Source organism: Mobula hypostoma, chromosome 4 (genome assembly GCF_963921235.1).
Source record: "Mobula hypostoma chromosome 4, sMobHyp1.1, whole genome shotgun sequence".
NCBI classification, from domain to species: Eukaryota; Metazoa; Chordata; class Chondrichthyes; order Myliobatiformes; family Myliobatidae; genus Mobula; species Mobula hypostoma.
The window spans coordinates 107,436,157-107,462,828 of NC_086100.1; the positions used below are offsets into that span (position 1 = coordinate 107,436,157).

A 26,672-nucleotide genomic window follows, 5' to 3' on the forward strand; every position below is an offset into this window, starting at 1 on the left:
TATTTTAGGTTCCTCTCTTCCTTTTGATTTGAAACGCCTTAAACAGGTGTCTAACCCGATAGTTAAATATATCTTACGTATTTGGTTTCAATTCAGAAAATTTTTTGATCTTAATCAATTTGGGTTAGCGATTCCTATTTTAGGTAACATATTTTTTCCTCCCTCTTTTACGGATCGTGCTTTTCAAATTTGGAAGACTAAGGGTATTTCACGGTTTTTGGATTTATTTTTAGATGGTTCCCTTATGTCTTTTGAACAATTATCTAATAAATATAACTTATCAAGAATACATTTTTTTAGATATCTACAAGTTAGAAATTTCCTAAGTACTATACTTTCTTCCTTTCCAATGCTTCCTCCTACATACATTTTAGATACTATAATTAACCTTAATCCATGTCAGAAAGGTGCATCGGCTATGATTTACAATATTATTATGAAACTTAGGAAAGCTCCATTTGATAAGATTAGGGTAGATTGGGAACAGGAATTGGGGTTTATCATTTCCGTGGATGACTGGGGGCAGATTTTACAATTAGTCAATACTTCCTCTACCTGTGCTAAACATTCCCTAATTCAATTTAAAGTTGTTCATAGAGCACATATGTCCAAAGATAAGTTAGCGCGCTTTTATTCTCATATTAATCCTTTTTGTGATAGATGTCCAGGGCAGATAGCCTCTTTAACTCATATGTTTTGGTTTTGCCCTACTCTGGAAACTTTTTGGAGAGACATTTTTAATATTATCTCCAAGGTATTGAATATAGATATCTCTCCTCACCCTATTACTGCTATCTTTGGACTACCTAAAATTTCCAGTAATCTTTCCCCTTCAGCCCGTAGAATGATTGCATTTCTTACTTTAATGGCGAAAAGATGTATCTTACAACATTGGAAAGAGCTTAATGCTCCAACTACCTTTTTTTGGTTTTCTCAGACGATATTATGCTTGAATTTGGAGAAAATTAGAAGCAATCTTTATGACTCCCCATTTAAATTTGAACAGACTTGGAGATCTTTTATTCAATATTTTCATTTAATGTAATATATACCCTTCTTGTTTTTTTTACTGTTTTTAATGGAGGTCAGGATTGAGGACGTGATTTTAAGTTTTTTAACTCTGTTTGGTTTCAAGTTAGCCCATTGCTTTGCTTTGCTTTTAGTTAGTTGCACGGTGGGTTTTTTTTTGGGGGGGGTTTCCTTTTCTCTATTGATATATATATAAAAATTAGTATACTATTATGTTACCTTGGTATGTTCTGTTTAAATTACATTATTTGCAGTATTTTTTTGTATTAATATCTTCTGTAATTTTATTATATTCTAACAGTGTATTAGTGTCTATATGGCTTACATTTTTGTATACTTATTCAATAAAAAGATTTAAAAAGAAAAGAAAGAATTTGCCCACTCACCCAACCTATCCAAGTCACTCTGCATCCTCTCAGCATCCTCCTCACAGCTAACACTGCCACCCAGCTTTGTGTCATCCGCAAACTTGGAGATGCTGCATTTAATTCCCTCATCCAAGTCATTAATATATATTGTAAACAACTGGGGTCCCAGCACTGAGCCTTGCGGTACCCCACTAGTCACCGCCTGCCATTCTGAAAAGATCCCGTTTATTCCCACTCTTTGCTTCCTGTCTGCTAACCAATTCTCCATCCATATCAATACCTTACCCCCAATACCGTGTGCTTTAAGTTTGCACACTAATCTCCTGTGTGGGACCTTGTCAAAAGCCTTTTGAAAATACAAATATACCACATCCACTGGTTCTCCCCTATCCACTCTACTAGTTACATCCTCAAAAAATTCTATGAGATTCGTCAGACATGATTTTCCTTTCACAAATCCATGCTGACTTTGTCCGATCATTTCACCGCTTTCCAAATGTGCTGTTATCACATCTTTGATAACCGACTCTAGCAGTTTCCCCACCACCAACGTTAGGCTAACCGGTCTATAATTCCCCGGTTTCTCTCTCCCTCCTTTTTTAAAAAGTGGGGTCACATTAGCCACCCTCCAATCCTCAGGAACTAGTCCAAGAATCTAATGAGTTTTGAAAAATTATCACTAATGCATCCACTATTTCTTGGGCTACTTCCTTAAGCACTCTAGGATGCAGACCATCTGGCCCTGGGGATTTATCTGCCTTCAATCCCTCCAATTTACCTAACACCACTTCCCTACTAACATGTATTTCGCTCAGTTCCTCCATCTCACTGGACCCTCTGTCCCCTACTATTTCCGGAAGATTATTTATGTCCTCCTTAGTGAAGACAGAACCAAAGTAATTATTCAATTGGTCTGCCATGTCCTTGCTCCCCATAATCAATTCACCTGTTTCTGTCTGTAGGGGACCTACATTTGTCTTTACCAGTCTTTTCCTTTTTACATATCTATAAAAGCTTTTACAGTCAGTTTTTATGTTCCCTGCCAGTTTTCTCTCGTAATCTTTTTTCCCCTTCCTAATTAAGCCCTTTGTCCTCCTCTGCTGAACTCTGAATTTCTCCCAGTCCTCAGGTGAGCCACTTTCTCTGGCTAATTTGTATGCTTCTTCTTTGGAATTGATACTATCCCTAATTTCTCTTGTCAGCCACGGGTGCACTACCTTCCTTGATTTATTCTTTTGCCAAACTGGGATGAACAATTGTTGTAGTTCATCCATGCAACCTTTAAATGCTTCCCATTGCATATTCACCGTCAATCCTTTAAGTGTCATTTGCCAGTCTATCTTAGCTAATTCACGTCTCATACCTTCAAAGTTACCCCTCTTTAAGTTCAGAACCTTTGTTTCTGAATTAACTATGTCACTCTCCACCTTAATGAAGAATTCCACCATATTATGGTCACTCTTACCCAAGGGGCCTCTCACGACAAGATTGCTAATTAACCCTTCCTCATTGCTCAAAACCAAGTCCAGAATAGCCTGCTCTCTAGTTGGTTCCTCGACATGTTGGTTCAAAAAACCATCCCGCATACATTCCAAGAAATCCTCTTCCTCAGCACCTTTACCAACTTGGTTCACCCAATCTACATGTAGATTGAAGTCACCCATTATAACTGCTGTTCCTTTATTGCACACATTTCTAATTTCCTGTTTAATACCATCTCCGACCTCACTACTACTGTTAGGTGGCCTGTACACAACTCCCACCAGCGTCTTCTGCCCCTTAGTGTTACGCAGCTCTACCCATATCGATTCTACATCTTCCCGGCTTATGTCCTTCCTTTCTATTGCGTTAATCTCTTCTTTAACCAGCAACGCCACCCCACCTCCCCTTCCTTCATGTCTATCCCTCCTGAATATTGAATATCCCTGAACGTTGAGCTCCCAACCTTGGTCACCCTGGAGCCATGTCTCTGTGATCCCAACTATATCATAATCATTAATAACAATCTGCACTTTCAATTCATCCACCTTATTACGAATGCTCCTTGCATCAGGACAGCCTACAGAGCAATGTTCCCTGCACCTCTGGCCAGTTTTGCAACAGGAATCATGATCTTGCAAGACTGGTCAGAGTGAGCCTTCACAGTTCATTTCATTTAAAATCTTGTGCCAGTCACACCCCATTAACACTATTCCTTACCAATATGTGCACGCTGTCATCACGCATGAAACCTGTTGACTCTCTTGTCCCTGCCTCGAGTTTCTGTTTCCCTAACCCTGTTGCCAATCATCTGCCTCTCCCCCTATCAGACGATCATCATATGCTTCCATACAAAATTGGAAACTACTGCCTTGCTCAAATAGATGTTAAATCCTATCAGAAAAGATTCATTTTACTCTGCCAGAGAATGGCCGTGCCAAAAGAAGCATAATGGTTAAAGAAATAGGCCTCTGCTTCTATTAAGACCTATTTCTGGTCCTCCAGAGCTTAAAGAGTGTATAGCCTCCATTCTCAAAAATCCAGCTTTTAGGCTTGTATAACTGCTGAAAAATGAGGGGTAGTTAAGATCCCCTAAGAATGAATTAATTGTGTTTAATGAAGGAATTGTAAAAACTGTTCTTTTTTCTTGTGAATGCTGCTTATATGATGCGTTGTGCCTGTGATTTTGCTGCAAGAAAGTTTTTCCTTGCACCTGTGCACACATGTACTTGTGCATATGAAAATAAACTTGACTTTGAATTATAATTATATGAGCTGTATTTGGACTATTAAAAAGCTCTTCGGTTGGTTTACAGCAATTGCGCATTGCAAGGAAGTATGAAATGGGAAATCTAATCAATGCAATATATATGTACAACTGTATCTGGAGAATCCTGCAATGGCAGGAAATGCCTGTGCTCAACCTGCCTAATCCTGGGAGCCAAAAGGACAGGAAATGAAGTATTCTTTCTGGAGCAGAAAGCATCATTATTTTCAGGAGTGAACAGTACACAGTAAGAAGAGGGATATATCAGTAGCTGCAACCTGAACTTTTTGGTGACCAAAATATGCAGAGTGAATGGTAACCCTGAGAGCAGTTTAGGCATGTGACTGAGCTAGTGTCTGTGGTTTGTTTTGAGGTCATTGTTATCAATAAGTATTACTTTGCAGAGCAGAATTGATGGGCTGAATGGCCTAATTCTGCTCCTAAGTCTTATGGTATTTTGGAAATGTAGCCTAGATAAATATTCTTTTTCTTGGGAAGTTCCTTGGAATCAAGGATAAACTTCATTCTGGTTCTGTGGGAATTGAAGTTCAAAATTAATGTCCTATCAAAATACACTCAGTGTACACTCATTTATCACAGGAGGGACCACTGAGTATGTCACCATATGCTACCTTGAGAAACATTTTCTTGAAGTGATTGATGGGATTAATGTGGGAACCACAGACACTTCTACAAATGGAGATACAAGAGACTGCAGATGTTGAAATCTGGAATATCCTTCAAAAGGGACAGTGAGTGTCGAATGGAGAATGTATTTGGTAGCTTTTGAGGTGCTGTGTTCTTTCTGTCTTTAACACAGGGCTTATATGCTCCTGTGTTAGCCCCCGCTTTCATTCTCATTTCAGAATCAGTTTTAATATCAGAGGCATAAATTAAATTAGTTGTTTTGCCGCAGCAGTACATTGCAATATATAATAATAAAAAATATACATTACAATTACAAGTCTATATAAAAAAATTTAAAAAGTAGTGCAAAGAGAGAGGGAAAAAGTACTGAGGCAGTGTTCATGGGGTAAATGTCCACTCAGAAATCAGATGGCAGAGGGGAAGAAACTGTTCCTGAAATGTTGAGTGTGTGTCTTCAGGCTCCTGCGCCTCCTCCTTGATCGTATCAATGAGAAAAGGGCATAAATAGGTGATAAGGGTCCTTAATGATGGATGGCGCTTTTTTGAAAAATCGCTTTTTGAAGGAGTCCTGGATACTGGGGAGGCTAGTGCCCATGATTGAGCTGGCAGAGTTCACAACTTTCTGCACTCTTTCTGATCTTGTATTCTGTACCAGACGGTGATGCAACCAGTTAGGATGCTCTTCAAAGTACATCTGAAGAAATTTGTGAGTGTCTTTGGTGACTATCAATTCTCCCGAAACCCCTAATGAAACATAGCTGTAGTTGTGCTTTCTTTGTAATTGCATTAATATGTTGGGCCCAGGATAGATTCTCAGAGATGTTCTCACCCAGAACTTGAATGTAATTTGGGGATGTCCATAAGATTTTGAGCATATCCTTGATTTTTTTTCTTCTGTGCACCTGGTAATTTCTTAGTCAGTCATAGAAAAGTGCCACACAGAAACATGCCCTTCAGCCCATCTAGTTGCTGCTGAACCATTTAAATTGCCTAGGCCCATCGACCTGCAATGGGGCCATAGCCCTCCATACCCCAAACATCCATGTACCTATCCAAACTTCATTAAACGTTGAAGTTGAACCTGCATGCACCACTTACGCTGGCAGCTTTTCCACTGTCTCATGACCCTCTGAGTGAACAAGTTTCCCCTCATTCACCTCTCACCCTTAACCTTTGACCTTTAGTTGTCTTCCCACTCAACCTCAGTGGAACAAGCCTGCTTGCATTTTCCCCATCTATACCCTTCATAATTTTGTATACCTCTATCAAATCTCCACTAACTCTTCTATATACCAACAAATAAAGTTCTAACCTATTCAATCCTTCTTTATAACTCAGGTCCTCCTGTCCCGGCAACATTCTTGTAAATTTTCACTGCAATCTCTCAACCTTATTTACACCTTTCCTGTAGGTAGGTGACCAAAACTGCACACAATACTCCAAATTTGGCCTCACCAACGTCTTTTACAACTTCAACATGACATCCCATCTTCTGTACTCAATACTTTGATCTATGAAGGTCAATTTGCTAAAAAGCTTTCTTTATGACCCTATCTACCTGTACCGCCACTTTCAATGAATTATGGATCTGTATTCCCAGATCCCTTTGTTCTATTGTGCTCCTCAGTGCCATACTGTTCCCTGTGTAAGACCTACTTTGGTTGATCCTACTGAAGTGCAATACTGTACCTCGCACTTGTCTGCATTAAATTCTATCTGCCATTTTTCAGCCCATTTTTCCAGCTGGCCTTCTCAATCATTTAGTCTTCCTCGCTGTCCACTCCACCCCCAATCTTGGTATCATCCACAAACTTGCTGATCCAGTTAACCACATTATCATCCAGATCATTGGTATAGATGACAAACAACAATGGACCCAGCACTGATCCCCGTGGCACCCCACCAATCACAGGCTTCCAGACAGAGAGGCAACCCTCTACTCCAACTCTTTAGCTTCTCCCACAAAGCCAATGTCTAATCCAATTTACCACCACATCTTGAATGCTGAGTAAATCCCTCTTTTCTGGCAAATGATCATCACAAGCAATAGTCTGTAACTTTTCTTTATACTTGGAGGGGATTCGATGTGGCAGAACTGAGACGAGGGGAGGTTGCTGAGAGCAAGGAAAATCCAAAGATCAATCGATTTAAAGGCCATGCTGAATTGAGGCAGCATCGTCCAGGCCCCAGAGTGTATCGAAGCATCAGTACCCAATGTCTGGGTGATGATTTAATCGCTAGGCAGAATCGGTAAGTTCGGGTACAGGCAGAGTCAGGGCAGCAGGTTCCAAGCCCCAGATTGGATCGAAGTGACTGAACCTGATAGTTCAACAATTTACGCACCGTGCAAGATTGAAAAGGTCAGGGTATTGAGGCACAAGTGAGGGATGAGCCAGTTCAACTCACTGCTCCATGACATTTACTCAGCTCTGTGCTGAACTATGGGCCTCTCTCTCTCTCTCTCTTTGTGGACTTCAGTTCAGACTGCTATTTGCTTGCAGTTATTGTTTGCATGATTTTTTTTAATTCTCTGTTCTCTGCACGTTGGGGAGGGGGTTAATTGTCTTTTAATAGGTTCTTTGGGGTTTCTTGGTTTCATGGAGGCCTGTTAGGAGACGTAACTTAAGGTTGTATACTATATACATACTTTGATAATAAATGTTCTTTGAACTTCCTCAAAAAACTCTAAGATTGGGCAGACATGACCTAACATACACAAAGCCATGCTGACTATCCCTAATCTGTCCATATCTATCCAAATACTCATATATCTGGTCCCTTAGAATACCTTCCAATAACTTTCCCACTACTGATGTCAGGCTCTTCCTGTGATAAACCTCAGAAGTTTTGTTTTTGGAATAGTGATCAGATTATATAAATAATATTAGTTGCCAAGAGGAGCCGATCGAGTATAATTAGAGCCTCAAAGTCTGGTGAATGTGCAGGGTTTTGCAAAATGACTGTCAGTGCTGTCTTAAAAGTTTCTTGAGCTACAGGCAGCCCAGATTTCAGAATCATATAGGAGAGCAAGAACAAAAAGTAGTTTTGGTTCATTGGCTAGGAATCAAACTTAGGATGCCCACAGACAGAGCAGATGAAAATTCTACCAAAGAACCGTCAATATGACAAGTCATATTTTACTTTATTCCTCAGGCATCTTTACATACTGTGGGAGCATGGTTTCCTGCAGAGCCAGTGTGGATAAGACCAAAGTGTTCCACATGGTTACCTGTGTTTCATATTCATGTTATTTCTGAAAGGGAGAGGTAGGTCGAAGCAAATTCCCATTGCGAGTTAGCTCTGCTTGCACAAAATTATTTGAAAAAGGATCAGTGTATGGTGGGAGCAGTATCCAGAGTAAGCTGGAGTGCAGCAGACTGCCTATTGCTTGTTTCCATAATGTTTGTGAACATTCAGCATCTGTAAAAGCTGTCTGAAAATCAAGTAAGAACTTCAGGTTCTGAAAATCTGAAAAACTGGAAAAACAACGAGAAAGTAATTGATTTAGCATCTGGCTCACTGGATTATGTTTGGCAAGCTCCTTTTTAAACTCACCTGGGTTCTGGTTCCCATGTTCCTGTTGAATATACATGGTTCACTGGAAATTTTACTATATTACTAAGTTACATCTGAAAAAAAAGTCAATTAAAAGTGTGTATGGATATTAAGAGAGATAACATCCAATCTGGAAAATCAGGCAAAATGTGCTGCCAAAGTCTCAAGTGTAGCTGATTAACAGAATTGTACGGGTGCGGGTGGCAGGATATCTGCGATAGGATGAGATTAACTGGGTTAATGTGGCACTTTATCCTTCTTTCTCTGTATTATACCTGGCTAATGGAAAGGCTGTTGGACACACCCAGCGAGCCAGATCATACTAGAGGAAAGAGATAAATGTGGTCAACTCATATTTGGATGACCGGTATAAACAACCAGGGTCTCCATTTGGTTGACTCTGGCCCCTGATTGTGACTCAAGCTAGTCATAGATGCTGCTCAGTCTGTGTACTGACTTTGGAACCGAGAAGACAGCAACATCGTCCATATACAGGGAGGTTTTCAACTCGGTCCTTCCACTGCTTGGCAAAGTCACTCCTCAATGTTTTTCTGTCTTTCCTGTTGGGTTTGGCAAAGGGTTCTACAGAACACATAAACAGTACAGGGGAGAGTGGACAACCCTTCCTGACTCCGGACTTGATGGGGAAGATACCTGTTTCCTACCCATTGATTTGGAAGGACAGATGACTGCAGAGATGTTGGATCCAATTCCTGATTCCCTCCTCAAAGTCCTTTTTGGCCAGCACACCCATCACAAATATGTATGACATCCTGCTGAACACCTTCTCCTGGCCCAAGACGACTAGGAAGATATTCACACCCTTTGACTGCAGAAACACCAGATTCAAGTAATGGTAATTATCCAATCTTGTCAAGCGCCCAGATTCTGCAGGATTCTGCAATTCATTGCCTGACAAGGTCACAAAAGCAGAAATTCTCATGGAAGCAGGAATCCAAACAAGCACTTCTTTTATAGTAAAGGCATATGTAAGTTGAAAAACACCTTTTTTTATATATCAATTTGTACAGGGGTGTGCTGGTAAATCTCATTCTGTGCCACTTATCTCCATGATTCTGGGGACGTACATATGACAAAAGAAAAACTTTTCTCAAACAACATCTATGCACTGAAGGTCAGAACAAAAATGAAACTGGAAACCCTCATGATTATTGTCTACAATAAGAAACGTTATCTGATAATGGGGAGTCCAATCTGAAAAGAAAACTCCGTTTTTTTCCATTCCTTGCACAGATGCTGAGTATTTTTGTTTTCATTTTAATTTCCCCGGGTTTTCTGAGCTTCATTCACTGAAGGCAGCACATTGAGGGGTAGAGGATTGTGACCTCTCCCTCCCAGGTGGTTTATATTTCCTGTGGCCTTTGTGACACGTGAGTGACAGGGGAATTTGGGGTCACTGGAGGCGGGACTTCCGGAGCCGGAGTTAGTTTTCACTCTCGGTGAGCTGGTTGCAGCTTTTTTTTCCAAGTGTGTGGGAGAGGTTTTATTTTAAATGTGAAATGGAGGCCAGTCTGACCTGTGCAGTTTGCTTATCGATGTTTGAGAACCCCACTACTCTACCCGTATGCTCGCACAATTTTTGCAAGAAATGTATCTTGGAGTGCGTGACCAAGTCGTTCTGCTCGGGCATCGGACTGGGCAGCAGCAACAACATCTGGAGAAACAGCCAGCTCGAGTGCCCGCTGTGCCGAAAGACCAACTTCATCGCCGACGGCGCCGTCAACCTGCCCGGCAACACCACTCTGGCCGAGGTGGTGAAGCTCTTCAGGTCGCAGCATTGCGCTAGCGGCGGCAGTTGGCAGGAGCGATGCGAGGAGCTGGAGGAGGGCCCGGGCCCCGGCCCCGGCCCCGGCCCCGGCCCCGGCCCCGGCGCCAGCCCCAAGAACCCGGGCGCCGGGCGTGCCACCTGCGAGCGCCACCCGCCCCGGAGCCTGCTGCTCTTCTGCAAGGTCTGCAAGCAAGTGGCGTGCGGCCAGTGCGTGTCCGAGCACCACCGCGGCGTCTTCCACTCTGTCAACTTGATTGACATCATCTACCAGGAGGAAAAGGTATCCGAGTCAGGAGGAAGGTTCTGCACTGATCTGGCATCAGTCCAGGGCCCCGAGTGCTGTGGGGGAGGGGGGTGGTGCGGGGGTAACTGAACGTGACGAAATTGTCACGGAGCACGAGAAAATCTTCAGATGCTAGAGATCCAGAGTCCTGCAGGAACTCAGCAGGCCAAGCAGGTATCTTTCCTATAGATGCTGCCCGGCCTGCTGAGTGCCTCCAGCATTTTGTGTGTGTTGCTGATGAAATTTCGATCAGCAAACCATCAATCCCTCCAGATTGCTGTCTGTTACACCCCTTCAACATTCCTTATTTTAATTACCACACATCATTGGAGCTGACGCCTTCATTTACTAAGCCCCAAATTTGTATTTCTTTCACACTTTTCAGACACTTCGTTGATCATCAGCACTTGCTGGCTGGACATCATGCTTTAAATTTCTCTGGAATAATTGTCAGTGTTAAAGGCGCTTTAAACTGAAAATGGGGGATTATAGGCGAATCAATTAGGGTGATAAATTATGTTTAATAAATGGATGTAACATCTTCACTATTTCATTTGGGGATTCTGGAATTCAAGGACATTACTTTAAAATAAATAGGAAATGTATTACATCAATGCCAACTGAAAAAGAAGATCCTAGACAAACCCCATCTTTCAGTAATTGATCCACAGTCCTGCAAGTTTTCTAGTATGTGGCTTTTAAAATCAAAGGTTCTCAAGGGGGCTGGAGGGATTGCAGACCAGTTTGATACAAAGTAACCACCTAATTTCAAAACCTGATCATGTATAAACAATGTATATCCAATTACAGGTTAAATATGGTGAGGTGTCTTTGCCATCCATTCACCAGCTTCTTGCAGAAGATATTTTCCTCATCTTTCCTTTTATTCTTTGATGACTAACTTTAAAGCTAGGGCCCTTAAATTCCTCTGCTAACAGAAATGTGTTGCCTCTCTGTGACCCTCGTATGTAAAACACCCCATTTTTCTCATCAGCCTCTGTTCAAAAGAAAACAATCCTAGCTTGTCATTAGCTACAATTTTCCAATCTTGGTACATTACATAAATTTTCTTTTCAACCTCTCCAGCGCAATCATAGCTTTTCTGTTAAGCAGTGAACAAAAATATATGCAGTTCTCAAGCTGTAGCCTAACTAGCGTTCTGGCATCACCTCCTTGCTCTTATACTCTGCACCTTGATGAATAAAGGATGATTTGTCATATCCTTTCTACACCTTGTCAATCTGTCCTGCAACTTTTCACATGTATGTAAGTTCCAAGGTTTGTTGCAGTTCTCATTTATTTTCCTGTTTGTGCAGCTTCCCAAATGCATTGCCTCCCACTGTTAAATTCCAATTGCATTCTATCTGAACCACCAAGTGGATATTTCTAAAGTACAAAACTTTACTGTTCGCTCAACTACAACTTTTTTTTAATTGTCTGCATACTATTACCCACAACTAAATTTAAACTGTTCTTGTTTTTACAAAACAAGAGGACTGGGCCTTATGGTACCCCACTGAGAATAACTTTCCAGCTCCACACACTCATTATCCATTATTCCCTGCGCTTTATAACTAAACCTATTTTAATAAACCTATCATTGGATTCCAAAGGGAGTTTTACTTTTTTGACCAGCTTGCCATGTGTCAAAATTTGTCAAAACATCATCTAAATTGCATCAAAAGCACTGCTTTCATTAACCCTCCTTTATTAAATTATTAGTCAGTTTTGACATTTATTGGTGCTGTCATTGAAGTCGTTATCGTTTAAAGATGGCATACGTCTGAGGATGACAAAGTTTCAAAACAGCTTGTTTTTATTTCAAAACTCAATCACAAGAAATGGGTATACACAACAGGTCAGGTGAGAAAGGTGAACCATTAACATGTCAATTTAATTTTTTCTCTCTTCAAAGCTGCTGAATACTTTCAATGTCTTTTCAGATTTATAACATTTGCAGTTTTTTTAAGAAGTTTTGGTTGATAGATTTTTGTTGGCTGCAGGTGTTAAACAAAATGGAACCAATATGCATTAGCCATGGCTTGCTTGTGTTCTACATTCAAACCAACAGCTTGTGATTTACTTTATGGGAAAGAATGAGCAAGCAGCAGTGCCATTTATGGCAATTATATGGTAATGTGCTTTTCAGTGAATGGAAAGAAAAACTTCCAGATTTTGTTCAACTGATTGATGTAAGTTTATCATTAGATCTGTGTTTGGTATCTGTGGAACAGATTGATCTGACTACATCTTATTTTTAAGCTTGATTACTTTAACAACCTGAGAGAACTGAGACAGCTGAGTGAGAGACTAAAGGCTGAAGTTGCTGATAAACCTTCAGATATGGAGGTAAGACCTTGGTGTATGGACTCCCATGAATTTCTGTGGTTTAGTGAATTTGTGCCACAATGTGCCAGTTTGTGATACCTGGTACTCAATCATGATGTACATGAACAAAGCTTGTTTCTGTGCACCTTTTCTGACAACCTTTAATTATATTTCTGTTTTTAATTGAACTTCTTTCTGCAATTAAATTTATTACTGGGCTAGTAAGGAATAAAGTTCTTCATGCCCCATTTTCCCAAATACGTGATACAGAGCTTCATAATTAGTTACAATATGTATTTGATATGTGATATGTTCTTTTCAGAGGATGTTGTTAAGTAGCAATGCCTTCCACTGTCAAATGGGTCTGATGTCTAAATTCCTCTCGGTTGTTTGTAAGAGGTCTTGGGGATAATGTGGTTCATGCCTCAGTATAGGTTGTTGTCTTCAGGTGTTTATAGGGGATAATAGTGGAAATTAATGGAAGAACTGAACACAGATAAATGGATAACAAGGTTCAGGAAAAGTAAACTATGACAGAATTATTTTCTCTTGAATATTCTTTCCTGACGGTGTACAGTGGAAACGTTAATTTGAATATCTACAATTTGCCAAGCCTACACTATTATTTTGAAGTAACTTGGATACTTGCTGTTGAAGTCCTTAGTAATCTATATGAAAATTACAATCCATTGTTGGGAAGCATTGCTTACATGCTGGTTCACTTCTGTTTAGCTCATTTTGGAGTATGAGAAAGAAATTGTTATGAACAAGTTCGATGAGATTTCAGAGAAATTGGAATTGAAAAAAAAGCAATTGTTGGAAAAGATTGAAAAACAGATTGAATGCAAGAAGGCTGAACGCAAAGCTAGCCTGGCAAGAAAACAAACACAGAAGGACGCAGTCGAGAAGTACTTGAAAGATTGTGAACAGCTGGTGAATGAATGCGATCCTGTAAATTTTCTTAAGGTAAGCCTTTTTATTTAAATTCCAACATGGCAATCACTGGCAAGGCCAACATTGACTATCAGAATTCTCACAAACTACTGTAAATTTAGCCATTGATAATGACTCTCAGAATCAAAGCAACAAGAAAATCTGCAGATGCTGGAAATTCAAAGCAACACACAAAATGCTGGAGGAATTCAGCAAGTTGAGCAGCATCTATAGATAAGAGTAAACATTCTATGTTTTGGGCTGAGACCCTTCTTCAGGACTGGAAAGGAAGGGAAGAAGGTGGGGAGAGGAGTGGAAGAAGTACAAGGTTGGTAGTTGATAGGTGAAACCGGGGAGGAGGTGAAGTAAAGAGCTGGGAAGTTGATTGGTGGAAGAGGTAAAGGGCTGGAGAAGGGGGAATCTGATGGGAGAGGATAGAAAACCATGGAAGAAAGGGAAGAGGGAGGAGCACCAAAGGGAGATGATGGACAGGTAAGGAGATAAGTTTAGAGAGGGAAACAAGAATGGTGTAGGGAGAGGGCCACTACTGGCAGCTACCCAGACAGAATATAAGGTGTTGCTCCTTCAACCTGAATGTGGCTTCACCCTGGCAGTAGAGGAAGCCATGGACTTGCGTGTTGGAATGGAAATGGGAAGTAGAATTGAAATGGGTGGACACCGGGAGATCCAGCTCTTTGTGATGGGGCAAAGGTGCTAGGTGAAGCGGTTTCCCAATCTATGTCAAATCAAAGCTTAACATTAAGTGTGTAAAATCCATCATTCCAACCTGTTTTAAAATGTGGAGTGCCTTTTGCAGTATTTAGTATGTCAGAGGAAGGAATTTGGAACTGTGTGTGGTGCATTTGTGAAGCATGACTCTTCAAATTTATTCTTGCAGAAATATTCTGTAGTTGTAAGTTTTAACAAGCAAGATTGAGGAAATTTGGAATTCTTTTCCAAAAAAAAACTGAGTTTAGGTCAGTAAAAAAAATTTTCAAAAATATAAATTAACCTTCTGCCATCTCCAACAGGATCCCACCACCAGACACATCTTTCCTTCTCTCCCCTGCGTTCTGCTTTCCACAGGGATCGCTCATGACTCAACTCCCTTGTCCATTTGACCCTCCCCACCGATCTCCCTCCTGGCACTTATCCTTGTAAGCGGAACAAGTGCTATATCTGCCTCTATACCTCATCCCTCACTACTATTCAGGGTGCGAAGCAGTCCTTCCAGGTAAGGTGACACTTCACCTGTGAGTCTTTTGGGGTCATCTACTGTGTTTGGTGTTCCCTGTGTGGCCTCCTGAATGTCGGTGAGACCTAACGTAGATTGGGAGACCGCTTCGCCGCGCACCAACATTCCATCCACCAGAAAAAGCAGGGTCTCCTAGCGGCCACCCATTTTAATTCCAATTCTCATTCCCATTCCGACATGTCAGTCCATTATCTCCTCTACTGTCATGATGAGGCCACATTCAAGTTGGATGAACAACACCTTGTATTCTGTCTGGGTAGCCTCCAACCTGATGGCATGAACATGGATTTCTTCTGGTAATGCCTGCCCACCCCCACCCCCCACCTCACCATTCAACATTCCCTATTCCCATTTCCCTCTCACCCTTTCTCCTTACTTGCCCATTACCTTCTTCTGGTGTTCCTCCCCATTTTCTTTCTTCCATGGCCTTCTGTCAGCTCCTATAGATACCCCCTTCTCCAGCACTGTATCTCTTTCACCAATCAACTTCCCAGATCTTTGCCTCCCCCCCCACACCCCGGTTCACCTATCACCTGTGTTTCTCCCTCCCCTCTCCCCACTTTCTTATTCTGACCGCTCATAATTTTTTCTCAAGTCCTGATGAACGGTCTCAGCCCCAAATGTCAACTGTACTCTTTTCCGTTGATGCTGCCTCGTCTGCTGAGTTCCTCCAGCATTTTGTGTATGTTGCAATAATTTTTGCTTGCCAGGATTCAAAGGTCACCAAATTAGGATGAGTAAATTGAAGGAGGGTGTGGACGCATTATTATGTATGTACAATGGCCTTTTATTATGTATTGTTTATCCGTGCAAAGTTAAAACTATTTCTACAAACCAGATTTGGAGACTTGAAGGGGAGATGCTTTGAAATACCGCTGATTATATTTTTAAATCATCTGCTAATAGCCAGTTATTTGTGCTAGCTTGTCCAGAATTGGATAACGGGCATGGAGAAATCAAATGATAATTTAAAAAGACCATCATGTTGCTGGTTACATTAACGTTATTGGTAATTGGATGATCATTGTCATGTACTAAAATGCAGTGAAAAGTTTTTGTTTTCCATAGCATCAAGACAGATAAGTTCCAAACACAAGTACACTGGGGTGGGGAGTGTAGAAACAATGTTGAAAGTTGTGTTACACTTACAGAAAAAGTGAAATACAGATAGACTGAGGTAGATCAAGAGGTCAGTGGTTCGTCTTTGCTATTTAAGAGATCCATTTAGGAGTTATTTTTTTTTTTCAAATACAACATAAAACAGGCCCTTCCGGCCTCATTGCTGTGCCACCTAGCAACCCACCTGCCTAATCACAGGACAATTTAACAGTGACATATTAACCTACAAACTAGTATGTCTTTGGAATGTGGGAGGAAACTGGGGTATCCGGAACAAATCCACACACTCACAAGGAAGAGTTAGAAGGAAAGAAGCTGCTCCTTCTACGTGTATCGCACAAAGGTTCAAATTTGATATAGCAAATGTTGGTTTTGGTTGAATCTGCTTCATTTACTGCTGTGCTGAACTGTAGTACTGCACAAGACAGTCCCTTTTGTGAATTTCATGTTAGTGATTATTTTACAGAATATCATGGGTGTGCCTGCTCAGAGATTAGCAGCAGGTCAGTTTTGATTGATACCATCAATGGACCAGGCAAACCAGGTGAAAATTAGATTGTTAATTTTAAAATCGGGAGAATCAAGTTCTCTTGCAAAGTATTTACTGAGGCAGAGTGCAGACGCTGTAGAGGTATCACCTGAGACGAACCAAAAGGATTAAGCTTTATGATTCTCTCCGATCATCTTGTTAAATGGCCAACTAAGATCATCAGAGAACTCAGTAATTGAGATGAATTTTTGAACTTGAGCTCTTTCACACAATAGTGCTTGGTGCTTTGGCTTTATTACAATAAATAAGAGCTTCATGATCCCTCAAGTCTGTTTTACTATTAAATAAGTTCCTGGTTGATGTTTCTCAATATGCCTTTTGTTTGATCATTGTTCTAAAAATATTTCTATTTTAACCTTTATGTACTCAACAACTGGGGTAAAGAATAAAGATTCACCCCTCCACCTGAGTAAAAACTCTGCTCAGCTTGCTTCCATATATCTGCCCTCCTTGTTGTTAGACAGTGTCCACTAAGTATAGAATATGCAGCCAGGAGCAACCCACCTATCAACGTTTAACCAACCAACCCCCTCGAAACCTAATAGGTTTACGTGTTGGAAGGAGATCTCTTAGTAACTTTGAAGCATGCAATTGGATTTTTTTAAAAGCTAAAGATCATAGCATTGTGAACAGAGATTGATGTAATAAGACAGTTCCACCAAGGCACAGATATGAACGTGCTCCTGTGCTGTATTTTTCAAGTATGTGATGCATTTATGAATGCAGTTTAGAAGCTGGCTTGTGCAAAAAATTTTAACGGGTTGGATGAAAAGAGAGATTGTAGTGAAGTGTGACACTATTTCATGAAACGCCAAGTTGTGGCTTTTTTTTTGTTTAGGAATTTTACACAGATCAACTTGTACTTGCTGTGTAATTTAAATTTTAGCCAGATGGTGATGGGTACTGCGTGACTATTCGCCCCTAAGTTACTTTTGTTGTCTCTGCCCATGACAGTAGCGATGATAGAGTACATATACTTTAGAAGTTTTATTTTCCATGGAAGCTTTTTAAGAAAGTAAACTGGCAGTTATTTCAGTGTATCCATAATATTGGTTGTTCAAAATCCTAACCTCTAATTGGAGATTCTGTCAATAATTTGGATTGCAAACTTTCAGGATTTATCAGATAGTCAAACTTGAAAGTTCAGTCCCTCTCCCAAAAATATGCAATATATGAAAACCACAATGCTTGTGAAACTGTCCTTATCATTTCAACAAGTTGCAATGTTCAAATTGTTGCATTTACATTGTAAAAATGACCATAATATTGAGGTTCTGCACCTTTTGAGTATTTGTTGATTGTAGAGAAATAGTTTGGTTCATTGGTGAAATTAAGTTGAATCTGATCTCTTTATTCTGGAATAGGTTTAAAACTATTTTAGAAATATTACATTTTAACTCTGGCAAGTTCTATTAACTTTGTCCATAATAAATGAAATTGATTTGTATTTATTCGTTATGCACTGGCTGTTATCAGCTAGGAGTTTTAAACTCTCAATGGTTCTGAGAATCTTTGCATTATTCATTTGTAACAAGTAAAAATGCAAAATTGCTGAAATTGTTATGGAGAGATTTTGTTCCTTGAAGGTCTGTCAGTCTGTTCCTGCCCCCAGTTGAGGAAAAGATGTGTGTTGGAATTTAGTTATGGCATTCCTGTTCGTCAAACATTGAATAAATCTAGGTATTGTGAGCAAACAATGAAAAATGGGTTGATGCTTTTATTTTCTTCACTAGATGGAATTTTTTCTCTGAGAGTGATATTTTGCTCTCTATCTACCAATAGACTGTTCTGCAGATGATAGAAATCTAAAATGAAAGCAGAAAATAGAGGAAAGAGCAGGTTAGGCAGCAGCTGTGGAAAAAGAAATGAAGTTAACAACTTGGGTGGAATACTTCCTCAGAAGGGAAAAGTGAGAGAACAAGTTGGTTTCAAACTGGAAAAGGAATGTGGAAGGGTGGGTGGGGCGATAACCTATCACTAGATGGTTACGTGAATAGGATAATGACAGACTTCTCATCTTCCTTTCCAGTCCTGAAGAAGGGTCTCAGCCCAAAATGCAACTGTTTACCCTTTTCCATAGATGCTGCCTGGCCTGCTGACTTCCTCCAGCATTTTGTGTGTTGCTTTGGACTTGCATCATCTGCAGATTTTCTTGTGTTAATGAGGGTAGTTGCAGGAGATAGTAAACAGGACATTTTAAAAGTCTGAAGTTGTCCTATTTGGCCCCGCTGACTCCATCAAAGTGATTACCAGCAGTCTTGGTAACTTGTCCACCCTTGACAAACCCCATGTTAAATCCCTTGGTGTGATATTTGATTCCACCTTTAAGTTTGACAAGCAAGTTAATGCAGTAGTAAAAGCCAATTTTTTTCCAGCTTCGTACTATTGCCAAAATCAAACAGTTTCTCTCTTTCAAAGATCTTGAGAAAGTCATCCATGCCCTTATATCCTCCCGCTTGGACTACTCCAGCTCCCTGTATACTGGGATTAGTCAGTTGTTCCTGTCACGTCTGCAACTGGTCCAGAATGCCGCAGCCAGGCTCCTGATAGGTGCCCGGAAGAGGGACCATATTACTCCTACCCTGGCCTCCCTCCACTGGCTGCCAGTACTGTTGAGAATTGATTTTAAGATTCTCCTGTTTGTTTATAAAGCCCTAAATGGGCTGCCCCCCCCCCATATCACAGACCTTCTAACCCCTTATTCTACTTCCAGGTCCCTCAGGTCGACTGACTTGGAGCTTCTGGCTGTCCCGCTATCTAACCTTAAGCTCAGGGGTGACCGTGCCTTTGCTATTGTAGTCTCTAGACTGTGGAACAGCATTCCCCTCCCTATCAGATCTGCCCTGTCCGTCAACTCTTAAATCCAGGCTCAAAACTTTTATTCACTAGCATTTGAATCCTCCTGATGTGGCTGATTTTTGGCTTGTGCCAAGGCCCTTGTGTTTCTTTTGTGCCTATAAGCTGTTTGCCTTGTTGGTTATGTCTGTGTTTCTTGTATTTGTGATTTTAGCTATCTGCTCTGATCCGTACAGCACTTTGGTCAACGTGGGGTTGTTTTTAAATGTGCTATATAAATAAATTTGACTTATTAAATGTCTGTTAGAGAACTGAAGCTGAAACAGGAGCATTGTAAACGACCAGCAAATCAGGAAATTTCTGCAGTGGGGGGAAAAAATGAATCATATTACAGATGGAAGATGTTGTAACAGAATCAGCCAGTACTGATACAGACCCAAAACCACATTACCAGAATTTGGTTTTATCCAAGTCAGCAATGCCCTAAACCAGATGGTGGTGAACCTTTTTGAGTGTGTGTGCCCAAATTGGCAATAATCTTATTTTTTTTTTAAATCTCTTGTGCCCTTGTAGTTTTGAGCAGAGATTATATTTGCAGACAGCCCACCCTGCAAAAACTCATTTCAGGGAGGTAGCACCATCAATTTGCGGGAGACTTCCAGGAGAGGGAGGTGGGATATCTGCAATAGAGTAGCTCCTTAGCAGCTGGCCAGCTAGTTTAAATAACGTTAGCTATGCTAATGAACGAAAGACACCTGTTAAACCCACCTCAACATGGCTTTTACAGTCTTAACCCACCATGGGCAATAGAAAAGTCACTTGCAAACAGTGCAGCGAGCAACACTGTCATTATTTTGACCCCTATTAGGCAGGGGTACACTTTAGTGTTGTCTGGGGTGACGTACATTTTATTTTTTTTTTGGAACACACTGCAATGGCGCGCTCTCGCTCGCACTCTCTCACTCTCCCACTCTCCCTCGCTCTCTCTCCCTCTCTCCCTCGCTCTCTCTCCCTCTCTCGCTTGCTTTCTCTCTCGCTCTCTCTCCCTCTCGCTTTCTCTCTCGCTCTCTCTCCCTCTCTCGCTCTCTCTCCCTCTCGCTTTCTCTCTCGCTCTCTCTCTCTCCCTCTCGCTTGCTTTCTCTCTGGCGCTCTCTCCCTCTCTCGCTTTCTCTCTCTCTCTCTCTCTCTCTCTCTCTCTCCCTCTTGCTTGCTTTCGCTCTCGCGCGCGTGCTCTCATGGTTGTTCTCGCACTCTCTCTTGCTTTTCTCTCGCTCGGTCTCAAAAAAAAATTGATTTCTGTGATATTGTATATAATTTGCGGGCATCAGGGAGCCACTATTAATATGCGGGAGACTCCCGGAAGTTCTGGGAGAGGTGGGATGTCTGTATTTGATTAATGAAGTATTGATGATAATTGTGGATGTTTTTAAGGTAAAAGAATGAGACCTTTTGGTTATTTGCATGTATTCATTGCTTTGCTATTTTAAAAAAAAGGGATTGTTTGTGGTGAATGAAGCATTTTAGAAAACTTGTTCGAAAAACAATATTCTAAAAAGACAATTGAAAAATGACATGCTTTCTAAATAGCATTGTTATTGTAGCCATTTACTGTCTATGTAAATACTGTTGTTTGTGTACACCAGGTCTGCAAGGATTTCAAATTGTATCATCGAATGTCATGTGTTCTTGGCATCAGTTAGACGGGTACAAGCCGCCGTGAGATTTTTCCTGTGAAAACATCTCACTGCTTTCGGGTTGTTTAAAAACAAAAATCGAAGCTTCATTGGCAGTAAAGATGATGATTGTGCCATCATGATTTGAATGTGGCTTAAAGAATTGAGGGGTACTGCTGCACGCTGTGTGCCAACAGAATTTTTGCATGTGCCATCTTGTGTTTGCCACCCCTGCCCTAGACAGAAGATATGCTGCTGCTCAAGCTTGTGTTGGAATAGTGCCAAGGCACTGGCAATTGCATCAGAAAGGGAATGGGATGGTGAATTAAAGCTCTGGAACATCTTTGCGAATTGAACAAGGTTTCAGAACTGTGAAGAGTAACTGTGAGCACCTTCATTCAGTAATTGCCTTCAAAGGAGAATTGGATGAAATTGTAGAAAAATATAAAAGCCGTGGGACTAGGCAGTAAATTAGACTTGGTGGATTGTGGGTTGAAACAGCCAGCACAGAGACAAATAGTTGAATGGATTAATTATATGTTTTACTGTTCTGTGATCATGTCCTATCTTAGAGAAGAAGTTTAATACTGGATGTCAAGCTAAGGAAGAGACTCAATTTAAAAATAAGATTTTATAGCGCGTCTTAAAGACTAAATGATCTGGAGAGGATGACACTTTTAAAGAGGTTATTTCTAACGTATAGTATCCTCATGATTGAAATTAGGGCTTGCTAATTATTGGTCACACTAATCAGTTGAAGAATTGTAAACAGTTTTGAGCCCCATATCGCAAAAGTTGTGTTCTCATTGGAGAGAAACCAGAGGAGATTCACATAGTCATAGTCATATTTTATTGATCCCGGGGGAAATTGGTTTTCATTACAGTTGCACCATAAATAATTAAATAGTAATAAAACCATAAATAACTAAATAGTAATATGTAAATTATGCCAGGAAATAAGTCCAGGGCCAGCCTATTGGCTCCGGATGTCTGACCCTCCAAGGGAGGAGTTGTAAAGTTTGATGGCCACAGGCAGGAATGACTTCCTATGACATTCTGTGTTGCATCTCGGTGGAATGAGTCTCTTGAGTCACAAGGATGATTCCGGGAATGAAGGGATTAACATGCAAGGAGCATTTGGCAGCTTTGGGCCTGTATTCACTGGAATTTAGAAGAATGTGTTGGGGGGTGGGGGGTTCTCATTGAAACCTATTGAATGTTGAAAGGACTAGAGAGGATAGATGAGAGGATGTTCCCTATGGTGAGGGTATCCAGAACTAGATAGATAGATAGATATACTTTATTGATCCCGAGGGAAATTGGGTTTCATTACAGCTGCACCAACCAAGAATAGAGCATAAATATAGCAATACAAAAACCACAAACAATCAAACAACAATATGCAAACTATGCCAGATGGAAATAAGTCCAGGACCAGCCTATTGGCTCAGGATGTCTGACCCTCCACGGGAGGAGCTGCAAACTAGAGGGCACAGCCTCAAAATTGAGGGGCCACCCTTTAGAATAGAGGTAAAGAGGAATTTTTTTTAACCAGAGAATTGAATTGAATTGAATTGACTTTATTTCTTACATCCTGCACATACATGAGGAGTAAAAATCTTTACGTTACATCTCCATTTGAATGTGCAATTTATAGTAATTTGTAATAATTAGTATAATAATTATACCTGGTGGAAGAAGCTGTCCTGGAATCTGCTAGTCCTGGCTTTAATGCTGCAACGTTTCCCGGATGGTAGCAGCTGGAACAGTTTGTAGTTGGGGTGACTCAGGTTCCCAATGATCCTATGGGCCTTTTTTACCTACCCGTCTTTGTAAATGTCCTGAATCGTGGGACGTTCACATCTACAGAAGCGTTGGGCTGTCCGCACCAATTTCTGCAGAGTCCTGCGATTGTGGAAAGTACAGTTCCCATACCAGGCGCAGTGATGCAGCCAGTCAGGATGCTCTCAATTGTGCCCCTGTAGAAAGATCTTAGGATTTGGGGACTCGTGCCAAACTTCTTCAATGGTCTGAGGTGAAAGAGGAGCTGTTGTGCTTTTTTTTCACCACTCAGCTGGTATGTACAGACCACATGATATGTATGTCGAGGAACTTAAAGCTGTTCACCCTCTGAGCTCCGGATCAATTAATGTAAATAGGGATTAGTCTGTTTCCATTCCTTCTATAGTCCACAACCAGCTCCTTTGTTTTTGTGACATTGGTTTCTGTTTGACACCACTATCTCATGGTGATGACTTCTGTGTAGGCTGCCTCATTATTTGAGACAAGGCCAATCAATGTAGTATCGTCAGAAATTTAATTAGTGGATTGGAGCTGTCGGTGGCAGCACAGTCATGGGTATTCAGAGAGTAAAGGAGGGGGCTCAGGACACAGCCCTGAGGGGCACCTGTGTTGAGGGTCAGAGGGGCAGAGGTGAGGGAGCCCACTCTTAGCACCTGCCAGCAATCTGACAGAAAGTCCAGGATCCAGCTACATAAGGCAGGGTGAGGGCCGAGGTCTCTGAGCTTCTTGTCAAGCCTGGAGGGAATTATGGTGTTGAATGCTGAACTATAGTCGAAGAACAGCATTCTCACATAAGCATCCCTCTTCTCCAGGTGTGAAAGAGTAGTGTGTAGAGCTGTGGCTATTGCAACATCTGTCGATCGGTTGTGTCGGTAGGCGAATTGTGGATCCAGTCTGGGTAGTAGCATGCTGCAAATGTAGTCCTTGACCAGCGTCTCAGCGCATTTGCTTATTATTGAAGTGAGTGCAACAGGACGCTGGTCGTTCAGACATGTTACCTTGGTCTTTTTAGGTACAGGGACAATGGCGGGTGTTTTGAAGCAGGAGGGCACTCTGCATTGGAACAGGGAGGGATTAAAAATGTCTGCAAACTCACCAACCAGTTGTGCTGTGCACACTCTGAGTACCAGCCCTGGGATGCCACCCGGTCCCACAGCCTTGTGACTGTCCACTCGTTGGAAACACTTGCGTACTTCAGCCTCCAAGGTGTCCAGGGTGCAGGTTGCTTTGGGTGCTCTCCTTGGGGCCTCAGTGTTGGTGACATCGAACTGAGCATAAGAAGGTTTAGCTCATCTTGGAGAGAGGCAGCAATGTTGGCAGCATGACTGTGCTTAGCTTTGAAGTCTGCGATGGTGTGCAGACCTTGCCATAAGTAGTAAATCTGTGGAATGCTCTGTTACATAGAAACATAGAAAATAGGTGCAGGAGTAGGCCATTCGGCCCTTCGAGCCTGCACCGCCATTTATTATGATCATGGCTGATCCTCCAACTCAGAACCCCGCCCCAGCCTTCCTGATCAGTCAGAGCATCAAAGGGTATGGTGAGAAGGCAGGTTTTATGGGGATGAGTGGGATCCACCATCAGCCATGATGGAATGGCAGAGCAGACTCAATGGGCTGAATGGCCTAATTCTACTCCTATGCCTTATGGTCACAAGGAGGGGGTATGTGCTAAAATCACAGGAGGAGGAAGTTTGGGAGTTATACGAGAAGATGTTTACCAGGACTCTGTGGGGGCTGGGGAGCACTCATGAAAAGGTTTAAATACAGCAATGTGAATTTTAAACTTGAAGTATTAGGTCAGGGGTCCATGGATCCCTTGTGTAATGGTATTGGTCCGTGGCATTAAAAGAGATAGGGAACCCATGGATTAGGTCTCTGGAAACAAATGCAGTCAGCAAGGAGGGTTGAATTATGAAGGGGGCAGTACAGAGCAAGATGTGGATGGACTGGCTTGGAAAGGTGGAAAATGGGAGGCTGGTCAGAACACTATAATTAATCATGTCTGTAAGTGATAAAGGCATGACTGAAGGTAAGGCCTGTATCGAAGATTTGGTGACTAAGAGGGGCTTTGTAGTGGAAAAGTTCTAAGTTTGGATGCACAGCTTCGAGACAAATAGGGCACGAAAGTTACCAAAATACTTAAAACAGTAGCCATTTTTGAAAGACATTTTTGTTAAGGTTTGACAGTGGCTTATAACTCTTTTAGGAGGTAAAAGACTGACAAATAGTAATTCATCCTGAGCAAGGTAACTCTTCTATTTTTAACCATCATGATTTTTTTCTAGAATAATCAAAGTTAATTAAATTTAATTTAATTAAGGTATTTTGTTAATTCATCTCTCTACTTTTCTACTGATGACCTAGAATTACAGGCCCTGGATCCAAACATTAATGTTCCTTACACATGTTGGTATATAGTACAGTTCTTAATGCATGGAAAGTTTTCATTATTTACTGTGAAGGTGTTATGTACATCTATTATGCCCACACGTCCCTTTCTTATGCAGTGTTTCTTTAAATTTCAGGTGGCCTGCGACTTAAATGAAAGGTAACTTTCTAAAAATACACCATTTAGTTTGTTTGGAAATCCTTTCTTGTGTTAATTACTATTTTTAGAGCCTTTTCAATATTAAAACATTTTCATATCTGAAAAATCAGACAAACTTGCAGGTGCTGGAAATCTGAAGTAAAACTAGAAAATGGAAGGAATACTCAGTCATGTTTACTGATTGTTTTCTAATATCCCTGGGAGAATGCTGTGTTATTTAATTCTGGCCACTTGTGGTTCCCTATTGCCTTCTCTTCACTATTGGTTCACTGTTACAACTGTTGGTTGTATTTCAATGTGTGGAGCCTAAGCACAAGAATTTCCTCCTGCCAGTTTCTCTGTCTTTTTCTGTTAAGTCTCTCTTGAAATTTATCTCACCTTTTCAACTATAATCTCCTTTGGCTCACTGCCAATGGTTTTGATGGCTTATATTCCCAAGAAGTACATTTTGAAGACACCATGTTTTTGCAATATTTGTGATGGCCCCAAAACACCAGGTGCTGCTAGCTCCATATTATTAAAGGTGTACAAATTAGGAGCATGAGCAGCCTACCTAGCTATTTGAACCTGCTATGCCATTTATCAGCTCCACTTTCCTGCTTTATGACCAAGTTTCCATAATTACCTTTAATATCCAGAAACCCATTGATCTCTGCTTGGAATGAGCAGGATTACTGGTAATCTCTCTAGGAAAGAGAATTCCAAAGATTCACCACTCTGATGGAAGGAATCTCCCCACATCTGCCATGGTAGTGTAGCGGCTCGGGCAGCCCTGTTACAGCTTGGGGCGTTCTGAAGTTTGGAATTCTGACACCGTTCTATAAGGAGTCTCTGTACGTCCTCTCTGTGGCATGCGTGGGTTTTCTCTGGGTCCTCTGGTTTTCTTCCACTGTCCAAAGACATACCGGGTAGGTTGATTGGTCATTGTAAATTGTCCTGTGATTAGGTTTGGGTTAATCGGGAGTTGCTGGGGCAACATGGCATGAAGCTTTCTGAAAATCTGCTTAGACTCTACTTACTATTTCCATCTTAAGTATTCTGCTAGCCATATTCTAAAAAGAACTGTAGATAGGTGGAACAAAACTTCCCTGTCACAAATCCGTGCTAACTGATGAATCCTATCATAAGATGACAAACAATTGTGATTCACTAAGGAGTGTGGATGTGTTATTCAGGTCAAATTGTAGACCATCAGTGGATTAGGAAAAATGTAGATGATAAAATATTATAAAATGCTAACTCATTCT

General features: G+C 41.1%; 1 protein-coding gene across 3 annotated transcripts in view; it reads left to right on the top strand.

The window, feature by feature from the left end:
- Positions 1 to 9,776: 9,776 nt before the first annotated feature.
- The window catches only part of LOC134345540 (uncharacterized), a 56,143-nt gene continuing 39,247 nt past the window's right edge, over positions 9,777 to 26,672 (top strand). For all 3 annotated transcript variants that reach the window (XR_010017717.1, XM_063046342.1, XM_063046343.1), the window contains exons 1-4: positions 9,777 to 10,415; positions 12,681 to 12,767; positions 13,479 to 13,712; positions 25,403 to 25,425. Coding sequence is in view for 2 of the 3 variants with exons in the window: in XM_063046342.1 (XP_062902412.1) it covers positions 9,867 to 10,415; positions 12,681 to 12,767; positions 13,479 to 13,712; positions 25,403 to 25,425 (893 nt within the window). In the remaining variant the exon portion in view is untranslated. The remainder of the gene's footprint in view (positions 10,416 to 12,680; positions 12,768 to 13,478; positions 13,713 to 25,402; positions 25,426 to 26,672) is intronic.